General features: G+C 40.5%; 1 protein-coding gene across 5 annotated transcripts in view; it reads right to left on the reverse strand.

The window, feature by feature from the left end:
- ABLIM3 (actin binding LIM protein family member 3) overlaps positions 1–14,940 on the reverse strand; it is a 175,660-nt gene that overhangs the window by 43,850 nt on the left and 116,870 nt on the right. For all 5 annotated transcript variants that reach the window (XM_043982490.1, XM_043982489.1, XM_043982488.1 and 2 more), the window contains 2 exons: positions 12,626–12,713; positions 669–727 (listed from right to left, as the gene is read on the reverse strand). In XM_043982490.1, coding sequence (XP_043838425.1) covers positions 669–727; positions 12,626–12,713 — 147 coding nt within the window. The remainder of the gene's footprint in view (positions 1–668; positions 728–12,625; positions 12,714–14,940) is intronic.

Below are 14,940 nucleotides of genomic sequence, written 5' to 3' on the forward strand. Positions count from 1 at the left end.
CCCTGATGTCATGGTCTCATTTGAGAACAAAGGAGAAACAATAACAACAAGGAGGTAAGATTTCCATTGTGCAGATGAGAAAACTGAGGCTGGCAGCAATTAACAGACTAGCTCAGGGTGACACTGCTACTGTCTGAAGTGGGATTTGAACTCAGGCCTTCCTATCTCCAAATCCATAAAATCTCTAAATAAAACCATCTCTTAAAATCATATCTAAATCTCTAATCCACTATGTCCTCTATGCAAGAGAACTGTGGCCCAGGATGGGGAAGTGATTTGACATTGGTAATTAAGTAGCAGAACCAGGGCGCAATTGCTGATACTTTGACTCCCATGTTGTTGCCACTAAATCATATATATTGCATAAAATGGAGGTGAGTACTAAATTGACAGTCTTAATCTGAGGATATAAGGTTCCCCTGGGTATACATAATAGACTTAGCCTTGAAATGGACCTTAGACTACGTGGTCCATTTCCTTTACTTTACAGAACAGAGATAACACTTTGTTCCAGCTCACAGAGCTACTAAATAGTATCCAGATTCTGTCTCATCACCTGTGCCAGAAACCAGGCAGGCTGTATCCATTCACATGAATTTTGACCATTGTTGGGGGAACCAGAGACACCTCCAGGTCCCCATCCCTTGGTATTACCTAAATTTGCTTACCTTTAATTTCTTCTCTGCCCGGGCCGCCTGTTTACAGATAGGGTGCCATACCTCAGAACCTAGCGACCCAGGAGAACAACACACATTTAGAGATGTCCAAATTCATCCTCATTCTATGCTGTCCATTCGAATTCATTCATCATTAATTCACTCACTCAATTATGCATTCAACAAACTGATTCAGCTCATAGATCTGAGGCTGCAGGAATAGAGAAGCCTAGCTTCCACTGTGGAGGTGGGGATTGGTGATAATCCTGTTGTCCCTTGCCTGGGTGAAACCACAATTAGACTGTTGTGAGCAGTTCTGAGTGCTCGAATAGAAGAAATACATTAATGAGCCAGAGCTTGCTCAGAGAAAGGTGACCAGGATAATAGGGGTCCTAGAAACAATAACATACCAGGATTGACTAAGGGAAATGAGGGTGTTTAGTTTAAGAAGGAGACTACTGGAGGGATGTGATCAAACGATTTTGTAGGGTTGTCATATGGAAGAGGGATTGAACTCATTTTATTTGACACTAGAGGACAGAACTGGCGGGAGCAACATCTATATGAGGGGTGCTGATGAGAGTGGAAACTGTAGAGAAGCAACTTTTAGTCCAGTATAAGGAAACATTTTATAGTTAGGGCTGACCCAAGTGCAATGGCCTGCCTCAGGAGGTAGCAATCTCTCTGTTACTGGAGGTCTTGGATGACCACTGGTCAGGGATGTTGTAGAATCCTGCTCAGGTATATGTTAGACAATATTACTTCTGAGGTTCTTCCTTCCTCTGATAGTCTATGAGTCACAGGCTCATAGCATCAGATTTAGAGCTAGAAAAGACCTTGAATATAATTAGTCCAAGACCCATATTCTATAGGTATAAGTAGTCCACTATATCTAGCCAGACCCAGTCTCTAGACCATGCATCACATATCATTTGATTATCTACCTTGGCCATCATCTTGCCACCTGCTCTGCCATTGTATATGTATGCTGTGCTCCTACCTGATTCTCCCTGCTTTTTTCATGGAAGTCATTACATAATACTACCTGGAAAGAATATGACAGTTGAATTTGCTAGGGTTCCACTCACCCACAAGTCTTGTGATTTCTTAAACCAAACACTGTTCATTCCCTAATTCTCTGGCCACTACTTTCATATGTGTGTTGTTTCCTAACTAAAATGTAATCTCCTTGAAGACTGAGAATTTCTTGCTTTTTTTGTATATGTATCCCTAGTGCTGACATACAGCAAGTGCTTAATTATGATTTTTTTCATTCATTCATGAGGAGACTGAAGTTCAGGTCGGGCAAGTGATTTTCCCAAGGTAACAGTATAATAAATAGTAGAGCTGAGATTTGAATATCAATTCATCGATTATAATCCAAGGATCCAAACCATGCTGGATAAAAAGATAAATTAGATAAGGTCTTGGCTCTCAGAGTTCTCAGTCTAATAGGGAAAATAAAATAAGGGCTCATAGATCTAACATAAAAGGCAGAATGTATATAGCTATAAATAAGATAACTATGGGGCAATGAGAAGATTCATATGAAAGAGCAAACGTTAAATTGGGAAGGTTAAAGATGGTTCCCTATAGGAAGTGGCATTTGACCTGGGCTTGGAAGGAAAGAAGGATTTTGCAAAGCTGAAACATTGTGTTAGGGATGGGAAGAAGAACATTTCAGGAAGATGTAATAGTGTGAGCAAAGACACAGATGCTGGAAATGCAAAGTGTTTTTAGGAACAGTTAGTAGCCAGTTTGGCTGGAGAGTAATGTTAAGTAAGAGGAATGGTAGGTAAAAGAGTTGTACTTGGGTTCTGAAGATCTGGTTCCAAGTATCCATCCTATTACTTCCTAGCTATATAATCCTGGGTACATTATGTTAGCTTTTTGGTTTCAGTAAACTTATAATTGGTTATAATAGTTCTAATACTACCTACCCTCTATAGAGCTGTAGGAAAATAGTAATTTATATTACTGATATCCTTAAAGAAATGTGAGTTATTATTATTGTTGCTATTACTGCTATTATTATAGATGCTCTATAAATAGTTATTTGAAAGAGCATAGTTTTATCAGTGTGAGTAGTCTTTCCATACTTTTAACAATCAGTTTCACTAATACACTGGGGAGGAATTAGCAGTTATTAGAGACAGGCTCATGGGCCCTGAACCCCACTATCTCCATAGAAACAACTAGAAGTCTCTGAAAATAGTCTAGTATCAGCCATTACTCCATATGCATCCCTCTCGGGCCCCTTCCTTCAGCCCTTCATGATTGTGAGATTTTTTGCCCAGGGTAGGACTCTATGCCTTTTATATTGTCCTTTCAAATGATATTCTGGAATTCTAAAACATAGAGTGTTACGGTCAGAAGGGTCCTGAGAACATAAAATGTCAGTTCTGGAAGGAGGTTTAGAACATAAACTATGGAGTGTCATAGATTGGAAGGGACCTTTAAGCATATACTATGAGAATATAGAAAACACACTGAGAGCCAGAACAGACCTTTGAACATAAAACACTGGATTTCAGAGCTGAATGGTAGTTAGATTTCAGACTTTCCTTCATTTGTTTGCTTGAGTGATCTCTTAGGCAGCTCTGCGGTATACTTGGAAGAGGCCTGATCTGGGTATCAATAGACCTCAGTATTAAGTCCCTGATATGCCAGTAATCTTCTGTGTGGCCTTGGGCAAATAACTTCCATTCTCTAAGCCTCAGTTTCCTAATCTGTAAAATGAAGGGATTGGGCCCTAAGGCCCCAGTTCTATGGTTCCATTCTTCTAAAAGCAGAGACTTCTTAAATGAACAATGATTGCTGCTTTGGTGGAAATGAACACTGATGATCTCTTAGAAAGGTCATGTGGGTGACAAGCAGGAAAAAAAAGGAACTTTGGCTATAGTCAGAAATAAAAGCCAAGGACCCCGCCTGTCTCTTCTCTTTCTGGCATCTTCCCCGTTCTGAAGGCGTAACAAAGTAAGGACTGTTCTAGTCTGGCTCTTAAAGAGCTTGCCCTTTTCCTGGCCCTTTTACAGTAGACTCAGGGGCTAGGAGTGGTCTGGGTAGGGAGGAAGGTCACTGTCCATTACCCAGGGACAACTGGCATATGGGGAATATCCTGGAGTCTTCTGGATTTAGAATCAGACTTGAATTATAGAAAGTCTGAGTTTCAAATGATAGAATGTTAGGGCTGAAAGAGACCTTATATTAGAAGCCACAGGAAAGACTCAAACTAGTCAAACTAGATGTATTGAAAAGTCCTCTATTGACAAATCCCCATCTGAATAATGAGCTTCTCCAAAGTCATTTGCAAAAGATGTAAACCTACCTTGAAAGCCATGATAAGAGAGTGACTATTGCTACCACCCAGTCCTGCTCTCCTTCCATATGCCCAGAGATTACCTACTGGTGGTCTAAGTAATTAATTGTCAAGAGAAACTGTGACTTCCATACTTGTAAACCTATAGAGGAGAGGCACTGGGGTGTAGTGAATAGACATCCAGCCTCTGAATCAAGAAGACCTGGCCATGGGCAGCTAGGTGGCGCAGTGGATAGAGCACCGGCCCTGGAGTCAGGAGGACCTGAGTTCAAATCCGGCCTCAGACACATAACACTTACTAGCTGTGTGACCCTGGGCAAGTCACTTAACCCCAATTACCTCACTAAAAAACAAATAAAAATTTAAAAAATAACTAAAAAAAAAAAAAAAAAAGAAGACCTGGCCTTGAGCTCTGTGTCTGACACATAGTGGCTTTGTGACCCTGGGCAAGTCATTGAACCCCTCGATGCTCTAGGAAACGTTCTAAGACTAGAAGTTGCAGAGTAGATGCCATTTACATTGATAGCAGAGCTTCCTCAGCAGCTATTTCCTATGCCAAAGAAATCATAGGTCTGATACTGCCCCTCCTTGTAAAAAAATCACATAAAGCAGGGGGTTCTTAAATTTTTTTGAGTCACAGACTCCTTTGGGAATCTGCGGAAGTCCATGGACCCCTTCTCAGAATCATGTTTTTAAATGTGTAAAAATAAAATAACAGCTAGTTCACATTTATATATAGCTCTTTGAGGTTTTCTTTTTTACATATATTATCTCACTGGATCCTCACAACAACCCTACAAAGTAGGGGCTACTATCACCCCCCTTTTACGGATGAGAAAACTGAGGCCAAAAGAAGTTAAACTATTTGCCCAAGGCCACACAGCTAGTAAGTATCTAAGAGACAGGATTTGAATTCAAATTTTTCTGACTATAAGACCAACATTATCTACCCTTCCACATACATAGGATTGCTAAGGAAACCCATTGTATTGAGATACTGTTATCAAAATATAAAAAATACACAGTTCCCAGATTATGAACCCTTGATATATGAAAATAAAGCTTCCACCTTTAGCTCCCAAATGGGATCTCTAGAGTGGAAAGCAACATGAAGTGGAAAAAATCCTAGATTAGGAGTCAGTAGACTTCTAGGTCCAGGGTCTATCTCTGCCATGCACTGTGGTGGGGCCTTGGACAAGTCACTTCATCTCTATAGGCCTCAGTTTATTGAACTGCAAAGTGATGTACTAAAGGAAAGGCAAGGAAGAGTGGATAGATAATTGGATTTGGATTCAAGACCACCTGGGTTCAAATCTTGTCTCAGATACTCACTAGTTATGTGTCTCTTGTCAAGTAATTCCTTTGAGATCGAATTACCACATCCATAAAATAGGCATCATGATATCAAATAATAACAGCACCTGCCAGTCTTATTGTGAGGATCCAAGGAGATAATGTCATTAAAGCACTTTGCAAACCTTCAGTGTGAGTTAGTTTAATTATCATTATGATGTCTGTCGTGCCTTCCAACTCTTCACAGTCTATGGTTCAGTGTCCCCTCTATTTCCAAACAACCTACTATACTTATCAATAAATACGTTGCTCTGATTATAGTTGTGGTCATTGGCTGTATATACCATTGGATCCTAAATAAAGTTATGTGTGTGGTTAAATGCCATCCTTAAACACAATAGCAAAAAGAGAACATTGAGTGTTTGAGCTGAGAAAGACTTTAGAGACCATTCCGTGTATATAACCTCATTTTTCAGATGAAGACACTAAGGCCCAGAGAGGCTAAGTCATTTTTCATAGGTGCCATTGTGAATTAGTGGCAGAACTGGGGCTCAAACCTTGTCTCCTTGGTTCTTTCCATTCATCCCCACTGCCTCGGATGGAATGATTTTCTTTCCACTGTTGGGAGTTGCTGTGTGGGTCCCAATGCACTGGCAGTGAGAGGTGCCAATGATGGTCACGTGTACTGCTGCTGGCAAGGACAACCTTCCCTGCCACCCACACAGCCCCCAGAGCTGGCACGGCACTGACAGATAGCCAGGCACACACAGCCCCCATCCTCTGGGACTCACTCTGCTTCCCCAAGGCAGAGTGAGCTTGGGACAGATGAACTCTCTGTGTGGGGGAGGGATAGAGCCCCCATAATTATAGCCCCTCTCCCAGAAGCCGGAACGGTTGGGCTTATTAGGTGACAAACCCTTCGTAAATGCAGGGAAGAAAATACCTCCCACCCCCGAAGCTGTCTCTGGGTTAGGTTTGACATTGGAATCTTGCACCCTATTATAAAGCCAACCAGTTATATTGCATAGCTTAACTCTTTCGGGATCCAACTCCATCAGGAGTCAGCATCGTACTGTGTTTCTTTGGCACCCAGGACTCAGAAAGTAACAGGATGGATAAAACTGGGAAAGCCTGGGACCTGGAATCAGACTGTAGGGTTATGCCAAGGCTAGATGCATGAATATGACAAAAAGACCAAGAATTGGTTGGAAGGACAGGAATAAGAGAAGGTAAACTAAAGAGAGATTTGAACCCAGGACAATTTATGTGGAAAAGGCCCTGGCCCTGAGAATGGGCAGTGATTACATTATGGAATTGAGAACTGGAAGCTTGTCTAATCTAATTAATTTAGTTAATCTAGTCTAAATTGTCTAATCTAAGGTGCAAATTTTATGGATGAGGATATTGAGGCCCAGAATGGGGAGAAACTTATCCACAGTCACACATGTAATACATAGGAGACCTGAGATACAAACCCAAGCTCTCTGGTCCCCCCAATCTAGTGCTCTTTAAACTATAAATCACATGCTGCCACCAAGGCCACATACATTTAAAAGCTTACTAGAAAATGGCAAGTAAACAAAGTCTTTCAGCTAGAGTGACCCTGGCTGGATCTGTGTTTGAGACTTTCCTTTCTCTCTTGAATTTTGCCTAGGTTTCCTCCACAAACAATAACAGCTAACATTTATATTGCATTTTAAGGTTTGCAAAGCATTTAATTATCTCATTTTATCCTTCCAACAATCCTGTGAAGTAGGGGCTAATTTTACAGGTGAGGAAATGACGACTGAGAAAGGTTCAATGGCTTTCCTTTGGCACAGTTAGGAAGAGTGCCAGAAGCAGGATTCAAACTCAGGTCTTCCTGATTCCAACCAAGTCCAGCACTGTCCCTATCCACTGTACCACCTCACTCTCTAAATGATTGGTTTGTTCCTTCTCCTTACCCTCAGCTACTCTACATCAACCTCGCTGGCAGAGAGTGGGGCTTAGAACTCACCCATATCACTGTTCGGCAGCCTTCAACATTCATTCATGCATGTGATAGGCAACGAAGGTCAGGGACAGTCAGGGTGTTAGCATGTTCAGGGAGACATGGAAGTTAAATGTAAGAGCAAGAAGGCAGCACTTTGGTAGTTGCTGCAAATGGTCCCAACAGAGGCATTCATCTCTCCTTCTCTAAGGCTTCCTGTAGAGCACTCGTAAAAGAGGGAAAAGCCTAGTCCTTTGGGCTGCTGCCCTTTAAAACAGTCCTTTATTGGCAGAGCCGAGTGTTTTAATAGGAGGTAGAATAAAAGAAATAGATTGTGACAGAGCAGCACCACTGCAGGGATTCTAGTTCCTCAGGTGGCTTTCATTGGGTGGTTGCTTGATGTTACCCTGTGCTTTATAAATCTGGGAAAGTCTTGTGCATTGGGTTGTACTGAGAACTGCCTGGGTCCTTGGGTGTGCTGTATATGCAATGACTAGATGATGATGACTCTTTGACCTAAGGTCATATCATAGAGAATAGAGTGCTGGACTTCAGCTTAAGGAAGAGTAGAGTTCTAATCACAGCTTAGTTATAGTAAGCAATTTCTCTCAGCCTTGATTCCTCCAGGAATAATAATAATAGTACCTACAGCTCAGGGTTATGAAGATCAAATGAGATTGTATGTCAGATCTATCTATGTATCTATGTATCTATCTAACTATCTGTCATCTATCTATACATACATATTTATAAAGGGATTTATGTACCTTAAAACATGATATAAATATAAATTACTATTATTATTCTGATACAATTTAGAAGTCACAGTAACCCAGCACTCAGCAGTTGAGGTACCCTAACATAAGGTAGGACCAACCCAGTGCAAAGTAGAGCAGCCTTCATCATCATCAGATTTGCTTTTCTCATAAGTCACAGCATTCCTGAGCAGAGGATGAGGGGATGGGTGGAAGCAGATGTTTACTGTTTAAAACATTCTTTTTTTCAACACCTGAATTGTTCCCATACCACTGCACAATCAGGAAAAGCTTTTCCTGATGAGTGTGGTGATGAGAGGTTGTGGGGAGGCAGGGCTCACACAGGGAGCAGAGGAAGCATCACAAACACTTCATGATCTAGCAGCCTAGTGAAATGGAAAAAGCAATGGCTTTGGAGGTGGGAGAACTGGAGTCTAGTCATAGTCTACTTTCAACTGTCTTTGTGATCCTGGGCAAGAGACTGGGCAAGTGGGTCATCTGTAAAATGAAGAGTTTGAACTGTCTTTAAAGCCCCTCCCAGGGTAAAGATTACAGGATTTATTACTGATAACAAGATTATTATTGTCTATGAAAATATCTAGTCAGAATCTTGGAGTTGGGAGGCACCCTACTGGAAGTTACTCAGAAAAGGATGATCTGTTTGAAAAAGAAACTGGACATCATGTCATTTGAGTATTGATTGAAGGAACTGGAATGATACAGAAAACTAACCCCTCAATCAACTCCTCAACCCCAATCTTCAATCTCTTTCTATCTACTGGTTCCTCCCATTCTAACTTCAAACATGCCTCAGTCTCCCACATCATTCAAACATTTCCACTGGTTTCTACCTTTCTCTTAAGCTAGCATCATATATCTCTCCTTTTCTCAAGGAAATTCCTAGAAAAGCTGTCTATAATAATTGCTTCCATTTCCTCTTTATCACTTACTTTTCAATCACTTGTACTCTGGTTTCTAAACTCAGCACTCAACTAAGACTCTTCTCTCCCTAAGTTACTAATGGGTTCTTAATTTCCAAATCTGATTGTCTTTTTCTCAGGCAGCATCCTTCTTGATATCTCTGCTGCAGTAGGCAATGTTGGCTGCTTTATCTTCTTGGATACCTTCTCCTCTCTGAATTTTCACTGCTCTCTTGATGATTTCATCAGCTCACATGGACTTAACTATTACTTTTATGTAGATGATCTATCTACCCAGTCCTATTCTCTCTCTTGAGTTTCATTCCAACATTACCCACTATTTATTAGACATTGCAAATTGCATGTCCTAGAGGTCCCAAACTCAACATGTCCAAAACTGAACTTATTAACTATAACCCCGAACTCACCTCTCTTTAAAAAATTTTCTGTTTCTGTCAAAGACACTATCATCTTTTTGGTTTTTCAGGTTCTTAACCTTAGAGTCAGCCTTGATTCCTTGCTCTTCATCACCCTACAAATCTAATCAGTTGCCAAATCTTGTTGTTTCTATCTCTAAAACATATCTCTCACACACCCCCTTCTCTTTGCTCAAACATCTACCACCTCAGTTTAGGCCTTATCATCTTTGGCTATATTTTTGCAACAGTCTATTGATCTTGCCTTAAGTCTCTCCTTGCTCTAATTCATCCTACATACTATTGACAAAATGATTTTCTTTAAGTACAAATTTATCTATGTCACTTCCTTACTCAATAAACTCTTACTGTTGTTCAGTCATTTCAAGTCAAGTCTGACTCTATGACCCCAATTTGGGGTTTTCTTGGCAAAGATACTGATGTGGTTTGTCATTTTCTTTTCTAGTTCATTTTACATATGAGAAAACTGAGGTAAAGAGGTTTACGTGAGTTGCTTAGGGTCACGCAGCTAGTAAGTGTCAAGTGTCTGTGATCACATTTGAACTCAGGTCCTCCTGACTCCAGGGCTGGTGCTTTATCCACTACACCACCTAGCAACATAATCATTAAAGTTCTTATACTGAGCCTCAATCTGAATGTCACAGAATGATGTAATGCCAATCTCAATGAACCTCCACAGTCAGCTAGTCCAACCCACCCCTAAACAGGAATTCCCTCTGTGACACATGCAACAAAGTATTCATCTAGCCTTTGTATAAACCCCTCCTTCTAAACTGGACTATCCTATGTGAGATTAGCTTCATTGTTACAGTGTGGTATAGTAGATAGTGAACCAGCCTTGGCATCAGGATAAGCCTCTGACTTTGTGGTTCTGTAGCCCTCTAATCTCTGGGTGCCTGCGACAATTCTCTAAGGCCACAAATTAGAGCGGCGTTGCCAATGTGTATTGGTGGGGAGGATTTCCAGACCAAGAACTCTTCACCCAAATGAAATCACAGGTTGGATTCCTTCCTTCACTGTCTTCTCCCATACCCTCCCTCACTCCCACATGTACACAAACAAATGTTATGAAAATTTTCTTCTATTGAGCTAAATCTACCTCTTTGTAGCATTTTCTCATTGCTTCTGCCTTTTAGTGCAAAATGGGAAAAAAAAGTCCAATTCATCATTGGTGTGACAGCCCTTCAAATATTAGGAGAAAGCTATCATCAATCATCCATCCATCAATCAACAAGAACCTGTGAAGGGCCTATTAAGCACTAGGCACTGAGATAGATAACAATTAAATAGCTCCTGCCCTTACATAGCTTAGTTTCTTAGGGGATACAACATTTACACATATAGGTATAGTTATCTCTTCCACATCACAGGGGTTAGGGGTGTGGCATCCCTGTGATCTAGAAAATCCACATAAAATTTCTTGGCCGTTCCTTCATACCAGAGAAAGAAGTCTGATTATTTTCTTTTTCTCTTATGTGGTGTTTATAGTACTTTATTATTGTAAAATTTGGGTATATTTATGGTATTAAAAGAGAAAATATGTTAATATTATATAAAAAATATATATATATACATATGCATTTCTGAGTTTCTAAACTTTTTCTGTGTTATCTGTTGGCCTTCATGGGTCATCTGTGGATTCCACAAAACTCCCTCCCAAATTACCATTTAATTTCTTATGTCAGCTTGCAATATATAAAAATAATGATGGGGACAATAGAAGGGAAAGCTGTACAGAGGTAGAGAAAAGGACTGGACCTATGAAATTCTATAGTATAAGAAACTCCAAGCCAAGGAAACTCCTTCTAGCACTGTATATCTGTAGCTTTTCTACCAAACAGATATGTAGATATGCTATTCACCCTCACCTCCCTTTGATATATATTCTTTGTTTTTAATAAACTACCTTTCCAGTGCCAGATTACAGTCACAGGTCTTATCCCACTAAGACTCAGTGAACCCTCTGAGGCCCAGTTTGCTTCTGTATGTTAGGCTCTTGTTAAGTTCAGCAGAAAGAAGTCTAATTCTTCTTTATCTATGATGGACTTTCAGATATTTGAACATAGAGATCATGATCCTCATCAGACATGTGCTACTAGGCACTAGATGAGATCCAAAGAGAAGCAAGACCCAGTCCCTGCCTTCAGAGAACTCACAGTGTAGCAGGGAGAATGAGAGACAGGCATGGATAACTCATACAAGGTAGAATATGATTGGAACCAAGAGAGGTTCCCCCATGTAGGTCCACATGAGGAAGTGGTGGCCATCACCACAGCCAGCTGAGAAACAACTTCATTTTAGAGACAAAGGCAAGGACAGTGATGATAGAGGGAATCTCTGAGATAGATTCTCCCAATCTTCTGGCCATTCCCCTCACTGCCACCTGCTGCCATTCCATCCTCCAAACTAGACCTCTAGAGGCTATTCTTGAGAGGAGCTAAGCCACTTGCCACTACCTGAGGCCATACAGCCTCCTCTCTTCCAGAGCATTTTCTGCCCAGTTGCTCTACAAGGGTTCTCTCCCTCCTTAGATTTCTTGTTCTGATAATTTTATTAAATCAACACTACCATTACCTGGGGGGGGGGGAAGAAGAAGGAATGTGTCAGTGGACTATTATATTGTTCTACTCACCATCTTCCCTGACTATAATTGCTTCCCCTCAACACCAGTCCAGATGTCTCTGTCTGTCTATCTATCTATCTATCTATCTATCTATCTATCTATCTATCTATCTATCTATCTATCTATCTATCTATCTATCTATCTATCTCCCTATCTATACATCCCTCAACACAAGTACTTTCATATTGAAAATTGATTATAATTGGTTTCTCATTTCTAGAGTTGTTTAGTAAGGACATTGTATAAAATACCATGAAGTATTAACTGTTTAAGAAGGATCACAGGTTTTTCCTTAATTAAAAAAAATATAATATCTGATAGATAGTTACTAATATGCAAAATTGAATTCAGCTTTTTGCCTGGGTCTTTCTCTTACAAGCTATCTATCTATCTATCTATCTATCTATCTATCTATCTATCTATCTATCTATCTATCTATCTATCTATCTATGCTGTTTTCCCCATTAGAATATAAGCTCCCTGAGGGCAGGGACTTTCTTGCTATTGTATTTGTATCTTTAGAGCTTAGCACAGGTCTTGGCACATAGTAAGCACTTAATAAGTGCTTTTCTTTCATTCATTCAGCCCCCCCATACAAACACACACAAAGCTTCTGTATCTCCTCCCATACTCTGCCCCCCAGATGTACATACCTGTAAGGTACATCTCCTCTCCTTCTGTGAACATCTGCTGGCAACGGACACATCTGGCACAGGCTGGGTGGTAATGCTTTCCTCCTGCCTATGGATATGAGAAGATAAAAGGAGGCTTCAAAATAGTGCAGAGCAGCTGATGAAAAGGCATCTAGGAGGTCTTGTGTGACCTTCATACATGAGCTGCTAAATATCTCAGACTTCTTAGGCCTGTCTTTAAATAAACAGGAGCTGTCCAGGACCACCTCACTAGCCTGTGGGACTCACAACAAACCTAGAGTTGTTCTACACAGTGGGCTCTCATGTGACTATTCTGCAAGAAAAGTAGACTCACCTACCTAATGCCAACCCTGGAGGAATATTAGAGCTCAACTCAGAAGAACAATGGTTAGAGAATGCTGAGTTGGATTGGGCCTTCAATCATCTAATCTGACCACCTCATTATACAAAGGGAGAAACTAAAGTCCATTGAAAGGAAATAATTGGTTAAAGATCAGAAAGCTAGTCTACTGCAGAGTTGGGACCAGAACCTAGGTGCTCAAAAGTCTAGTTCAATAATTCTACTGTATTGTTTTGGAGGCACTCCCACACACACTTTGCCATACTTCTTTACCACACACACACACACACACACACACACACACACACACACACACACACACACACACAGAGTCCATCCTAATTCTTACCATGCTTACTTCCCCAACATTATTTAAAAGAAAAAGCTGAAGATCCCCAAAGTGAGAGTAAGCCCCCATTATACTTCCTGAAGTTCCTGGTAGGGCCATTTCTCAGATGGGCAGGATTGCCCAGGGAGTTTAAAGCCCTAGAGAAAAACCAGGGAGTGCAATAGGGCTACACAGTACTATTCAATTATTTCCCATTTCCCATGGGACACAAGCTATGAGCCTGCCTTTATTGACTATCATGCCCATATTCACGAATTTAGAGCAGTGGTTCTCAAAGTTTTTGGTCTTAGGACCCATCTTCACTATTAAAAATTATGGAAGACTCCCCTGTCCTCAAAGAACTTTTGTTTATATGGGTTATTTTACTATATATTATAAATGAAAATGTCTTAATATCATGAAAATAGTTTTGATGTCACACATCCACTGAAATGGTCTTGGAGATTCCCTAAGAATTCCTGGACAACACATTGAGAAGCACTGCTCTAGAGAATCCTTATAGCCAAGCCATTATCCCACTGCAGTAAGAATACATTAAAGTGGTTGAAATAGAATATGCTTCTAAATGTCTCCATTCATTTTGGAACTGAATATGCCTTCTAACAACCGTACACAGTTGTTTCTTTTCTCCTATAACATTAGCCACAGGGATTCAATTCACTAGGTCATATATTTGGAGTTGGAAGAGACCTGAGAGGTAATTTAGTCACTCTCTCATTTTAGTGATAAGGAAACTGAGACCCAGTGAGGTTAAGTGAATTGCCTAGGTCACAAAGGTATTGAGTGCTACAGGTAACAGAGATGAACCCATGTACTTTAGTATTCTTTTCACTGCATCATGCTGCCTTAATATTATGTGTGTGTCTGTGTATACAGAGAGGGGGAAAGGGGAAGGGGAAGGGGAAGGGAGAGAGAGAGAGAGAGACAGAGAGAGAGAGAGAGAGAGAGAGAGAGACAGAGAGACAGAGAGAGAGAGAGAGAGATACAACTTTTTCAGAGTACACTATTGGTATTTGACTTTGCAACAAATTACTTTGAGGATTTTAAAAAAAAAGAATTTTGGGGTAGCTAGGTGGTGCAGTGGATAGAGCACTGGCCCTGAATTCAGGAGTACCTGAGTTCAAATCCAGCCTCAGACACTTGACACTTACTAGCTGTGTGACCCTGGGCAAGTCACTTAACCCCCATTGTCCCACAAAAACAAAAAAAAAAAACAAAACCAAAAAAAAAAACAAAAAAGAATTTCACCAGTTCTTGAGATAACTGAAGCCATGCTGGTTAGGAACTTCCAACTATATACCAGAGTCAGTCCTTGATTTATTTTTATCTACTTAGAAAAAAACTTTTCTAAAATGAAGTGTCTGCTAGGAACTCTGGCTCAGCTGTTGTTGTTCAGTCATTTTCAGTCAAGTCTGACTCTTTGTAAATCCATTAGGGGTTTTCTTTGCAAAGATGGTGGAGTGGTTTGCCATTTCCTTCCCCAGCTCATTTTACAGATGAGAAAACCAAGGCAAACAGGGTTAAGTGACTTGCCTAGGGTCTCAGCTAGTTAAATATCTGAGGCCAGATTTGAACACAATAAGATGAGTTTTCTTGACTCCAGGTCTGGCATTCTAACTACTGCAC

This window comes from Dromiciops gliroides, chromosome 2, assembly GCF_019393635.1.
Source record: "Dromiciops gliroides isolate mDroGli1 chromosome 2, mDroGli1.pri, whole genome shotgun sequence".
NCBI lineage: Eukaryota > Metazoa > Chordata > Mammalia > Microbiotheria > Microbiotheriidae > Dromiciops > Dromiciops gliroides.